Below are 13,778 nucleotides of genomic sequence, written 5' to 3' on the forward strand. Positions count from 1 at the left end.
AACGAGCAGCTGGGACTTTGCTGCTAGAGGTTTGCTCATAAGAACCCCCTTCTCCCTGCCTCCCAGTCCTATCTCAGTTGCACTTGGTTACCGAGAAAGTTTTGCATTTGTTATAAGGTGCTTATGCTGATTTACAAAGCCTTTGAAAAGCAGAGCCCAAGTTACCTTTTTGAGTTAGTGACGCTTTACTCCGTTGGTCACAGGCTGAGGTCAACTGATACACGTCTCTGTGCATCTTCAATGCTGAAATGCGTCACTTTGGGTGGTCGCTCTTTCAGCCATTATGCACATGGCCCCTCTGCCTCCTGACAGTACTGGCCCTGCCACCTTCCCCGTGGTTACAGTCCAAACCCAAGATGCAGTTGTGCTCATCAGCCATTTGCTGGATGCAAATCATCAGGATCTCTTAAGAATCATTCCTAACACCCCTTTTCAGTTGTTTCTCTTTGGTATTTTGACATGTGTCTGCAAGATAAGGCACTACAAATAGTGTTTGCTTTTTCCTGCCTGTCATTCCATTTTTATGTTCTATTTGTGAATGTAACTCCCCCCGCAGTACAGCAAGAGAGCATGCATAATGTAGCTATGTGAGCACAGGCAACCTTTTTCCTACTCTAAAGTAAACATTTTTTTATGGACCAAAGAGCAGAATAGCTTTACAAAACACTTATTTGATTAAAAGAATAAAACCAGCTGCTGCTGTAAAGAAACTTAAAATATTTATCAAGTTAAATATGGATTGTACAGTCTTATGTTGACTCTTTAACCTTAAATGCCTACTAAATCAGCGCAACAGATCAGAATTCACAGAAGTCAGCCTTCTAAAACCAGCACTATTAATAACTACTTTAAGTTTCATAAATCTGACTGATGTCAAGCATAATACAGAGAATTACATGAGCTGGAATTTTAACTGTAGTGTTAATCAATGAATGTTTTTGCTGACTGACTGAGAAACATGGAAAGCAAGCATATTAACAAAAGGAAAAAAAAAAAAAACTTGGAATGTGTCTGCTCCAGAAACAGTAAAATAGCTTTATTTCACTGATGTAACAAATTCCATCATATGAAAACTATTATACAAAGGTTACTCATTATTAAAGGTATACCACAAAATGTCATGGTAATAGAGTGTTGTCATGGGATAAATATATCTCACTTTGAAATACTCACCATAAATGCCTCAGTCACCGTAACTTCCATTTAGCTGCAGAGGGCTGGCAGGAATGTTTTGTTTTAAAATTAATCATCCACTGTTCCTCCTTCCTGTCAGTAAGCTTAAGCACTGCAACATGAGGGAGAAAATCTTGGAACTGTTTTTCATATTCATCCAATGCCCAAGACCAGAGGCAGGAAGGGATATTCTCAAACCTGATTTTGGAAATATCCTAACTTTTAAAATTTCAGCAAGAGCTCTCAATTAGCTGCAGTACCCAAAGGTAAGCTGCACTTACTCTAAGAGAAGAATTGACCAATAGATGTTTAAAGCGATTAGTATTTGCCCTGCTAAAAGCTGAGATTATCACAGGTAAAATGGCCAGCAAAATTAATTACAAGTATTTGAATTTAAGAAGGATGTCAGCAGAAAACTAATCACCAAAAAAGCTTTAAGACGATTCAGTTGAGTTTAAAACTGTATGTGTGGAGCTGAGTAAAGACCCCTAAAGTAAACAGCTGATGTACAACCTTACTCTGAAATCAGCTTGAAAAGGAGGGCAGAGATGGGGAGGGTCAGCAGTCATTTATTCACTATTAGTTATTGTGTGTTCTTCCAGCCCCTTGGCTTTCTGTCCTCCCTTTTTCACGGAGCCTGTGTGTTCAGCATTTGCCTGATGCCAGAGCCAGCTCCTTCTCTGACAAGCTCACTTGGGGATTTGCTGGCTGGTTTTTTAGGATGAGAGGCACACACGGGCTCTGCCCTGCTTCTGCATCCACAGGGATTCAAACCGCTCTCCAGTGCAAGCTACCCCTGCCTCGTGACCTCAGGGCGAGTACATGGCTCTAAATTATCATATGAGTCCACCCAAAGTGGAAAAAAAAAAAAAAAAGTATGTCTGTGAGTATGCATAAACGTTAACTTCTCATAAGGCAGCAATCGTGTGCTCAGCAGCTGAGGGCTGGTGTGGAGCTGCGCTGGGAGAGGAACATGCTGAGTGAGACTGAAGTGGTGTGAAAGGAAACTGGATTTTCCTACGTTATTAATTTCTTCCCGGCAGTAAAAATCACTCTTTCCTTTTTTAGCAGTGTTACAGCCTGGCTGAAAACTTTATGAGAAATTGCTCCTGGATCTTTTACAGGAGCTTCAGCAGTCGCATTTTGGAAGCCTTTACTTAATATGATGTCACTGGGTCTGCAGAGGAGTAAAACTCCCAGATAACTTTTCTTTTGAAATGTTCCTGTGGCGTTTGTTTCCACACAACTCATAACTTCTCTGCCTTAAGAACTGTGGCCGTTTACATAGCTTCAGCAAATAAAACATGGCACACACACCAGTCCAGAACTAAGCACAGATGTTTTCAATAGTGCAAATTGTGCAGTGAATCCATTATGAAATACCTGTCCCTGCAATCTCATGTGAATGCTTACTTAGAATTTTGGACAGTATTTTATACGACTAATTTATTATATGGATACTCAGTAGTCACAACATGTACAACCACAGCAGTTGTATGAGACAGCTGATTTAAAGTAATCTGACCCTATTTTATAGGCAAGGAAACAGATCAAGGACATGAAGCCAAGTGGGATGAGAGTGGCAGAACTAAAGTTAGTGTTCAGCTTTTCCTTCATTCTTATCTAACACATGCTCCCTCAGACCATGTTGCCACCCTGTTAAAGTCAGACTTTGATAATTACTGTGCAAAAGAACCTCCAAGAAAATAACTTGGGGAGACATTTATATCCTCACTGTATGTGAAAGTAACTGCATAAATTTATTTTCATCTAATTCAAATACATAACTAAATTTCATTACCTGACTCCAAACTATATCTGCCTTATTGGAATCCTTGTTGCCTTTTGTGGCTAAGAATAATAATAATAAATAAAAACCAAACCATCAGAGTCAGACCCAGTGACTTCACGAGACTCTCTGATCACAAACTTAAAGTAAGTCATGTCTGAAAACACGCTTTCAGATATTGTCTCATAATCAAATATTCCAGTCTAGGATTGTTTCAGGATCTTTTGAAGTTTTGCTGTGCAGCTGTAACTTTTAATGGCATTTAAGAAACTGCAGCAGGACTGCGAGATTGCCTCATATTCTCATGGCTTCTAAATGCAACTTCTGATAGGAAAGTACGCCAGGCACTTGATGCTGCTGTCAGAAAATGACTGCAGATAAGTTTTTAAATTGAAACTGTGGAGAGATAAAAATGAAGGGAAAAAAGCTAAAACATTGGTTGAGAGAAGGGAAGACAGAAAAGCACTGTGAGGAGAGACACTGAGGAAGAAAAGAAGATTAATCATCTACTGTGAGGCTTAAAGACCATTCTTATGTTAAATAATGAGCATCAAAAGTGTGTGTATGCACTTTCATATATAAAATACATAGAGCTGGATGCTTTACATTTGCTGATTCTTTGTTTGGAAGTTTGCTGTATGCGAAAATAAACTGTAGCCTCTTTCTGTAAAAAGCCTGAAACAATCCTCTTTACCAGATATGGTTCTGAGGGCAAAAAAGCAGCTCAGTAACAAGTCAGGGCAAAGCTGAAAAATACAGATGCAGAATTTGAATCACATTTGGAAAAGGAGACATTTGGGTCTGAGTTTTGGCCCATGTGTAGTCAAATGTAAAAACCAATTTTTACCGCTAGAGACTGAAAGTGCCCTGTGAGCTCCCTTGTGGTAACTTCTTGTACAGCCAAAGCCTCTCTGTTATTTATTGTGTGGCATGCCTGAGCTGGCACTGCTTCACCCAGCTGAATTCTCTTTAAGTCAGCAGAGTTACTTTACTCAACATTTTAAAAGCAGCTGTAGTCAACAGTGTGTAAATGAAAGGAAAATTCAGCCCAAAATGGCAAGAAGCAGTGGACTGCATTTGTGAAATTGGCTTTCTGTGCTTGTATCTTTTTATCTGCAGTATCAGGGACAAACATTTCAGTTCTGGCAAAAGCCAAAAGATACATTTTCCTTAACATTTTCATTTGGGAGCTACAAGTGCCTTTTTAGCCTGATTTCTCAAAATGTTAGGCTGACACAGTCTAATTTTCTTCCTGCCATCTGCAAAAAAAAAAAATAATAAATAAATAAAAGCCTCAACCAAATTGACAGATGATCAGTAGTCTCAAAACCAATTATGATCACAGGAGGCTTGTGAAACCTAATGGCTTGAGAAAAAGCCCAACTTATTGGCTCACTAACAGGAAACAAATATTTGGTTTGGCAACAGCCTGCTCACCAGTCAGTGCATGTGACAGCCTGTCAGTCAGAGTGTATCTAACCAAAGAACTGCTACCTCTTGGTGACTCAGCATATCACAGATAAAAAAAGCCAATGCCTTATAAAAATAATAAAAGGGTCTTTGTGAAGTTTAGAATTTTGGCTGCCAATTTTATTCTATTAAAGGTTATGCATCAGAATTTAACAAAATTACACCAATAGAGGATATTTATCAGAATTAAATTGCTACTTTAAAATGTCATTGATATATTACAGTGCAGGACAAAGAATTATACATTGAAATCCAATACATAACTTTGTAAGCTGACCAAAGCACAAAATGCCTTTTGTCTTTGTGAAGGTCTTTTGAAGGCAATGGTGCTGGTGACAGGACACCTTCCCTCGGGGACAGTTTCTCAACAACTGCTTAAAGATTTTACTTTTGTTTTACCATTCACCACATTTTCCTAGTGTCACCCACTTCAGTTTTGGGGCCAGACTCTCAAGGGTCTTTAGGCACCTAATTACCGCTGAAATAAAAAGGGGGTGGGTGCCTAAACACTCACTGTATCTGGGTCAAGATCACTGCCTGTGCTCTAGAGCAGACCCTTTCAAGGTCACCACTGTTACTGGCTGTCCTCCTGGCTCCAGACACACCACCTACAGCCTTGAGCCTGCACGCCCTGCACAGGTGTCCCCACACTCCAGCTAAAGCAACTTGAATCCAGGCTGGAGAGCACGTCCTGTCCTGCGTGCGCTTTGCCCTTTGGCTGGAATCTGTTCCTGCCCCCCTGTACATCCCCAGGCTGAGAGTGTGGGACGAAAAGGGGACAAGGAGGGGAATTGCATTGCAGTGGTGGTAGATACAGAGCCTGTGTTCCAGTCAGCTGGTAACAGAGTGACTGCTGCGGTTTCATGACCGAGGTAAGCCCAGTGGCCGTTACCCACTTGCTCAAGGGGAGTGCGCTGACAGGAAAGAGAAAGCCCCATCCCCTCAGCCTCTCCTGAGAGCTGACCTCCAAGGAGCCCAAGGGAAGGAAAGCCCAGGCAGCTGGGAAGCCTCACTCATGTCCACACCAGTTCGGCTCTCCACAAGCTCGTCCCCAAACAACTTTGAGACCAGGGAGTGCTTGTTCCTTGATGCTTTGCTTGCAGTCAATTTGCAAAATAATTCCTCCAGGATGATCACACAGAGCAAATGAAAAGCTCAATCCTGAATCCTCCACTGGTGGTGATAATCCCTGTTCCAAGGAGTAAAGTCTCTTGTTTAAATGCAGAATAGAAAACTGAGGGTTTCAGGGAAAGTGTAAGCCTTGGATAGCATGCCTTGCACGTATCAGATTTAATAATTATTATTTGATTAATGAGCTCTGTAAAGCCAAAAGAAGACTGATAGCAGAGAGACTCATGATTCCAGTGGGATGGAAGATAGCACACCAGAGAATAAGAATCTTCAAAATTAGTCACGAAAGAAATTCAGTTTAGTTAAAAGAGAGTAGATTATTACAAACTATTAGGAAGTGGGAAAAGCTACAGCCAGAAGCAAATAGCTTTATAACATTATTCTATCGGGAAAGAGAGACAAACACAACATACAGAAACATATAGAAACCAATCCTTCCTATAGGGAATATTACAGTCCTTCCACAATATTGCCCTAATCAGAAAATGTATCATAATGAACACCAGTTGCTGCAAAGCAAAAATAAGAGCTTATAGTAAAATACGAAGTCCAAAGTTGGTTAGTTGTTGAGAGGAAACATATTATTTTCAGGAGATGATGAAGGAAAAGTGTGTAAATTTATGAAAATGTTCATTACCGGAAAAACGAAGTAGAGTTTTCTTTGTTTTATAGAAAGGTGAAATCTTGCCTGTTTTCTAAATTTCACATTGAATTCTGAGAGGTAAGACTTTTTTTCAGTAATGTCAAAGTATTAAGTTAAACTCATTCTCAGATATGTTGTATACAGATTAAATTATTAAAATCTAGTATTCCAGAGAAAATAAGCTCTCGTTCAGGGCTTCATTTGCCAGCTCTGGCTTTTTTTGTGGTGTTTGCCAAGCCACTCATTTTCCGCGCCCCACTTCACAGCCATCAACCGACCCGTGGGTGTCAGCCTGTCGAGGTGTGTTGTCTCGGGTACCTTTTATCCTTGTTATTTAGCACGGCAAACATATCCACTCCTCAACACAGCCTAGAAGCTGCCCAGCAAGAGGCTTCTCCCGGGTGTTAGTGCTACCCCACGCTCGTCTGGCTCAGAGCTGATTACTCCTGAAAGGCGGGACTGCATCAAACAGAGCCAGATGGCCGCTTCTCTAGATGTACAAACATTTTTTATTTTTTTTCCTCTTCTCCTCTCTCGAGGTGTAGACACAATCAACTATTTCAGGAAAATGCTAGATTTCTGCATTCCACATACATCGATTTGGTCAATCTGCTTTGCAGTCCTCCACTGAGCACAATAAATTAACCCATTCGAAAAAAAAAAAAAAAAAAGTGGGAGAAAAATGAAAAAGCCGCTGTTTTCTCAGGTGGTGGGAGATGTTTTTAAAAGTGGGGGCCGGTGAGGGGGGAGCCGGGCAAGAATAGGGGGGGAACCCCGACAGGACGGTCTGACCCAGTCCTGGGATACCCCAACAGGGCCAGACCGCAGCACCGGCTGGAAACCCTGCGATCTCCCTCAAAACGGCCGTGTGCCAGGGTGCCAGCAGCCCGGGCAGCACTGCAGGGCCACCTCCACAGGTGGTCGCGGGTGGCGACACGGCCGTAACCCCGCACTCTCATGTAGGGCCACGGCCATAGTGCCCCGACCTCGTTCGTCTCCGGCTGCTGCGGGGGGCACGGCGGGTTTCCCCGGCTCCTCATGTTCTTGCCCTGTTTCACAGGAGCTCCTCGGCGAGCGGGATGAAAAGAGCGCCGCTAATATGGTGGAAACGAACTTTTTAAAAAAATGTATTTTAAGATTTTTTTTCTTTACTCCGGAGAAAGCATAAAAATCCATTTAAACGCACGGGGACCCTCGAAGTGCCTCTGTGGACTTAGCTGGAGGGACAGGGCGGCTTGTCGGGCGCAGGCAGTCCCTTCGAGCCCGCGGAGACAGACACAGTCTCACCCCGGACACCCACGGAGACGGGCTCGCCGTGCTAAAGGAACGCCCTGCGGTCTCCATCGCCTCTGCGGTTGGGACACAAACGTGGGCGCTGACGCGTAGGTGTAGCACCCCCGGAGAACTGCCTGCCTACCCACTGCCGTGGGTACCGCCAGGGAAGAGGCCGCTCTCGGTGATGCCCCGGGGCTACCAGCGGGCGGATGAACGACAAAACCACCCCTCGATCAAAAGTTGTCGTCCCCAAGGGGACTTCGGGTCCGAGATCCCGTGGGAGAGAGTGGTCCCCTGACCACAATGCCAAAGAGCCGCGGGAGAGGATGAAATCTGAACCGGTAAACCCCGAAATGAGGCCGGACAGGCAGAGCTGAAAAGTATCCAAGTCAGTCCCAAGCAAAACAAGAGATGAAACATTTCAGGTTATTACGTTATCCCTTTGAAGCGAACTTTTTCCCGCAGATAACAATGCGTAGGTATATTTAGACAGCTCGGCTCGTCCAAGGAGAATGTGTCTTGCGCTATTTGAGAAAAAAACTCTAAGAGTAAGTGCAAATATTTGATGCTGAAGAGCTCTTAAGGCTTGAAGAGTACCATTTACTTATTTCTACACATCAGTGTGGGCTTAGGATGTTAAATAGATTAAAAGGCTAAGAGAGGTCACTGAAGTAGACTCTCTCTCATCCTGACTTTTTTCCTTGCAAAGTTTTTGCACTTTCTTTAGAGCGTCCTTGGCAAACTCCTCTTAAGAACCACCTCCGATACTGTATAACTGTGGCTCTCTGAACGCCGGCCCAATACCCTCCCCTGGCCGTCCCCTCTTGTTGTGTCCCGTCCCCCCCCCCCCGAAACTCCTCTCCAGCCTAGGCATTCAGCGAATGTTTGCCCGTGGGGTCAAGATATTAATAAGCACTTCTCGGCCTCCTTTTAGACTCGGGGCGTCCGGGAGCGCGGGGCAGCAGCGGCGCTGCGGGCCGGGGGCCCTCAGGCGGGCAGGTGAGCACGGCAGTACCTGGCGGGGAGATGGGGGCCTAGCCGACGCCCACCTCCCGCCGGCCGCGGCCTGCCCCGGCGGTGACACGGGCAGCCGGGGGCGGAAGCGGGGGGGCAGGGCAAACGCGGGAGGAGCCGCTCCGCCGAGGACGACCACGTCGTTTCAATTTAATCTCATTTAAAAAGACATAACTAATAAATTTGTATGGACGGGGCTGCCGGAGACGTAAAGCAGAGTCGATAGTGGTTCAATCCCATTGAACCCTATTGAAAACCATGACAACAAGGAACAAGCTCCGATTTATCCCGGAGAGTTAAAGCACATTGTGGGAAGGCGTCAATCACCTATTATTCCAGATCTGAACAAATGCAAAATCTTGACTGGAACAAATGCTTCCAACAGGTCCGGGACATAGGGCTACATTTCCCTTTTGTTCACGGCCTAGCAGTTGGCATGTATTTGTGCTCCCCTCGCTCCGACCACCCAGGACGGCTGGGAGGCTGTGCTTGGAGCGGGGAAGATAACTACTGTCACCAGGCGCGCTTGATAGGTGGCTGCAGTAATCTCGGCCTGGGAATCGTTTATATGGAGCCTATCCAGTCCTGAAGAAATATGCGAGAAGTTGGCCAAATGGAGCCCTGTGCCTCCTTCAATTCGCCCACAAACCTCGCCGATATAGATTTCGTCTCTCCCTCGTCATTATTGCTCTATTGACTTTTTCCCTGTGAAGTGTAACTGCTTCCACAAGCGACACACAGAGCAGGGCGGGGAGTGGCGGCGGCGGCCGAGGCAGACGGGGATCGGGGCTGGGGAGCAAGAGTAGGGATTGATAAATATAATCTATACACAATATCTTATAGATATCTCTTTGGACAAGGAAATTCGAAGCAACAAAACGGCCGGCTACAAGCGTAATGTGTGTCCGAGCTTCTATTTCTAGGCCCGCAGTGCACCATCAAGGTGTTTCAAGCAGTTTGCCCGGCGGGGCTGTGCTGTGAGCGCTTTGGCCGGCATTCAGGGGAAAGAGGATCTGCTCGGGGAGCCTTCCCTCCAGGCCTTTCCGACATCCAGCCGGACGCGTCTCCCACTAGTTTTCCAGACGGTGCCGCGTCTCTCCCGCGAAACCAGCGGGAAGCAGAGGGGAGGGGCGCTGCCGGCCGCGGGTGGGAAGCATGTCCCGCCTCCGCCCTCCCTGAGACCCCACGGCTCGACCCACGCTGCGCGACCCTCGTGAAACAGGCCAATCGCGCCCGTCGGTCGCTTTCACCCCTGTTCTGCGGCTAAGGACCGAGCCAGGCCACTGCGGTTTTGCATGTGAACGGCTCATCAGGCTTATTGTTTCTATGTCATATTTTTTTATAAGTCCTCGGCGGACATCGAGGCTGGGCAAAGCCCGATCGCAGCTTCTGGCGGGGATGGGGCTGCCCGGTGAAAGGCTGCGAGAAGGCTGTTGCCCGGCGGAGGGGAGAGCGGAGCTGCCGCCGGGCCTTCCCGGGCCGTGCCCAGCCGATGCTTGTACCCTCTTCCCAGGGGGATGCCGAGGTTCCGGGTTTGTTCCCTGATGCTTTCTGTGGACGAAGTGGCGCTCGGCGGGGACGGGAGACATGCGGATAAATAAATGCAACATGATCTTTTCTCTCTCCCAGCTGGTATCGTTTCAGTCACTCACACACATAGCTCGAGGGGATATTCCTTAGGTTAGTACAACGCAAAATGGTGCTAAAAAACCTCTCCTCTTCCCCTCCTCCCTACTCTTGTTTATGGAAGGAGTGTACCGGGCTCCCCTCGTCTCCCCGTCAAGCCCATGCCATCGCCATTCTCGAGGAAAAGGTGCGCTTTCTCTCCACCCAGCCCAGGAGATGCAAAAAAAAACAAAAAACAAAACAAAAAACAAAACAAAACAAAACAAAAGCGGAGAGCCCATCCCCTCATCGCATACACCCGTCAGCCTTCCCCGCCGAGAGCATAGCCGAGGTGTGAAAAATTCCCCGTTGAGCGTAGGAAACCTGCCAATGACAGGAGGTAGAATTGGAGGTAGCATCGCAAACAGCCAAGGGAAATAAAAGAAATAACGACTAAAATTCCTTCCAGGTTTAAAGAGAGAGTTGGGGGGGGGGGTGGAAATAAAGAGGGAGAAGCGGGGAGGGGGCTCTCGGCAGGCTATGCGGATGTCCTGGGAGGATTCACTTTGTCTGCGGATAGAAGGGACGCTGGTGGCTTTGGTGGCGGATGGAGGGGGGTGGTTGTTGGTCATCCACATGCCACCCAAGATGTTATTCACTGCTAACAATTACCATTATCTGTCCCCACTTTTGGCTAATCAGACAGAATATGTAATGATGAAGCCTGTTTCCTGCTGTCTTTGGGAGGTAACGGGTTATTCTCTCATGGGGGTAGCGGGAGGGGGGGTTACACCTACTCCCATTAGGGCTTTAGCACTTGACTAATTCAGGTACTTAGCATCCTATAGACAGGGACGGTTTGAAAGCAGGCAGTGCTTGCAGTGGGGAGGACTGTTTATATAAACAGGACACCTCTGTAAACGACACTAATATTTGGGGTTAGGTGGCGATGGAAGGGAAGGTTCTCTTCAGCCAGGAGATTCCCCAATAACTGGGCGCAGTCCTCTCCTCGCAGCTTTCAAGGGAGGGGGTTCGGGGCTTTGGGGCGATTTTTGGGGGTGTGTGCACAACCTACAATGGCCACATCTGGCAGGATGAGTTTTACAGTGAGAAGCATTTTGGATTTACCAGAACAGGATGCTAATAATATAAAGCAAGCCTCTGATCATCACCTCTCAGCGAAGAATTACAGCGGCTCGTCGTACCGACGGTGGATAGAAACAGACAGAAATCACTATCCCTGTGAGTATAAAACGGATAGAAATTCGCCATCTCCGCACAGCTATCTTTTGTTCCCCCTCATTCCTTGGGGAAAGATGCGAAGAAGCCAATCGCCACAGTGTGTAGCCTACAGGATCGGGGCGATCCAGGCTGGGAATTTTATAGAATATGACTGAATTGCAACAATGAAACAGCAGAAGCATCCCAGCCACGAGCTTAAAAGAGAAAAGAGGTTGTTTTTTCCCTAGATCGATGCATATTCCCAGCTATGTCAGAAAGCAAACCTTCAGGTTGTGTCCGCCCGTCTCTCTGCGCTTATCATTTAAGCTCGCTTCACGGATTCTTTTCTTTTTTTTTTTTTTTTTTTCCGCCTTCCCTTCTATTTTTTTCCCGTTTCACTGTTGCGAGAAATCCTGCCGGTTTTGTTCCGGCGGGGTTTCATGTCACCCCACGCACAGCAGCGGACAGTGAAGCACACACCCAGTGCCTCGCCCTCCCGCGCTGCCGCGGAGCGCCCCAGGCGCCACCGCCTACATCCACGCATCTGCCACCGCGGAGAGTAGGCTCCGGCTCGTAAACCCAGCTACCGTAGCACATTGGTCTTACCTCACATACATAAATTGTCCGCAGATACGAGACGTTTAATGCACACCTGTGTGTGAGGAGAGGGAGACCGATGGATGCGGAAACCCCATCGGGATAAGTTAAATATTAAGGTAATCGAACGGCTGGAGAAAAGTAGTAGTGAAAGGACTGGGCAGCCCGATCTTACGTTTTAGCACCGAGCGGGTACAAATGCCACCAGCCGGTAAGTGCGCGGCTGTGCGCGGCGAAGCGGCCGTGACCCTGTGGAGACTGACGAGGGGGCAGAACCGCTCCCCGGTGGAGGGAAAGCCAGTTCCGTCCCGTGGTTTAGGTTTAATGTATTCGAGGGGTTAGCTCGCATCTCTTGTTGACTGTTGGGATTAATCCGGCCCTGTAAGCAGCCAGGCCTCTTCCTGCGGGAGGCGATTCGGCTCTCGACGGCCCGCCGCCTCCACGGTGCCTGCCCCGCGTCCCGTCCCCGGCCACTCTCTCTCTCTAACCCCCTCACTGTCCCCAGCTTCCGACGAGAGCGGCCCGGAGCTGAGCGTGCCCGACTCCACCCAAAGGTCGCTCCCGACCCACGGCTCGGAGGCCGAGAAGAAGAAGAAGCGGCGGGTGCTCTTCTCCAAGGCGCAGACTCTGGAGCTGGAGCGGCGGTTCCGGCAGCAGCGGTACCTCTCGGCGCCAGAACGGGAGCAGTTGGCCCGGCTGCTAAGCCTCACTCCCACCCAGGTGAAGATCTGGTTCCAAAACCACCGCTACAAGATGAAGCGGGCGCGGAGCGAGGGCCCCGCCAGCCCCCCGTCGCGCCCGCCCGCCCTGTTGCGCCGGGTGGTGGTGCCGGTGCTGGTGCGGGACGGGGAGCCCTGCCGCGGCTGCCCCGCCAGCCCTCCGACACCTGCCGCCCGCCCCAAACTGGGCTGCTCCATGGCGGGCTGCAGCGCCCAGGCCACCCTCACCCTGCAGGGCTATCGAGCCTGCCCGCCCGCCTCCGCCCTCGGCGTCTTCCCCTCTTACCAGCACTTACCGCACCCCGCCGTCGTCTCCTGGGGATGGTGACAACGGCGCTTCGCCCTCCGGGGCCGGACTGATCCCACGAACGGGGGTGGCCCGCCCGAGCCCCGGACTCCTGGCGCGGGGAAAGCGCTGGGGCGCGCCGGGGTACCGCGGCTGCAGGGTTCGGGCGGGCCGCGCGGCGGAGCGCGGCTCCGGGGCGGCGGCGGACAAGCGGGCAGAAAGGCCGGCTCGGAGAAAGATCGCCCGGGCCGCCCTTCTCTCCGCTGAGCTCAACCGAGGTGGCGGTTACCGAGTGCGCCTCAATTTTTGTAAAATCTCCTCTCCTCCCGCTCCTTTTCGAGAGGTTTCTTGTTAAAAAAGAACAATAATCCTAGCGACTTAGTTTATTTTAAAATAGCTGATCCTCCCAGCGACTAATAAAATGATTTTTGACAAATACGTTTTTTCCTGGCAGAGAAATGTATTTTTTACGATTGGGGCTTTTTCTTAGGATTACCTCCCATGCAATATAAGCTTAAACACTTCTCTTGGTAGCGCCAGAGGAATATCACTTTCAAGTTCGTTTATTTTACCCACGTGTGCCAATAAACTGCAAATAAAGTTTTCTGCAAGCATCTCACTGTAAACCTGGCTGTATTTCCCAAGGGAAGTGTGAGCCCGGAGCCCACAGTCTCTGGAGGCCCTACTTTTCGTTTTAAGCGGCGATGCCCGGCGCCGGCCGAGGCCCCGGAGTCTGCGGTGCGGGGTTTCCTCCGCCTAACCCGGACGGCGAGCACAGAGCGGTGCCGCGAGTTTCGGCTGGGCCGTGGTTCATTCCTGTTTTTTCTAGAGCCGCTAAAGCTGGACCCAGGATTA

General features: G+C 48.4%; 1 protein-coding gene across 2 annotated transcripts; it reads left to right on the forward strand.

Moving 5' to 3' along the window:
• The first annotated feature begins 8,406 nt into the window (after positions 1-8,406).
• On the forward strand, positions 8,407-13,486 carry NKX2-8 (NK2 homeobox 8). Of its 2 annotated transcripts, none has more exons than XM_065066522.1 (2): positions 8,407-11,342; positions 12,424-13,486. In XM_065066522.1, the coding sequence occupies exons 1-2, from the start codon at positions 11,177-11,179 to the stop codon at positions 12,963-12,965; spliced, it is 708 nt and encodes a 235-aa protein (XP_064922594.1). In that variant the 5' UTR covers positions 8,407-11,176; the 3' UTR covers positions 12,966-13,486. The 2 variants fall into 2 exon arrangements, 1 of the variants encoding a protein (XP_064922594.1); XR_010473300.1 differs by lacking the exon at positions 8,407-11,342 and adding an exon at positions 11,361-12,037 and having other exon boundaries at positions 12,424-12,541.
• Positions 13,487-13,778: the final 292 nt, after the last annotated feature.

Source organism: Columba livia, chromosome 5 (genome assembly GCF_036013475.1).
Source record: "Columba livia isolate bColLiv1 breed racing homer chromosome 5, bColLiv1.pat.W.v2, whole genome shotgun sequence".
Lineage (NCBI taxonomy): Eukaryota > Metazoa > Chordata > Aves > Columbiformes > Columbidae > Columba > Columba livia.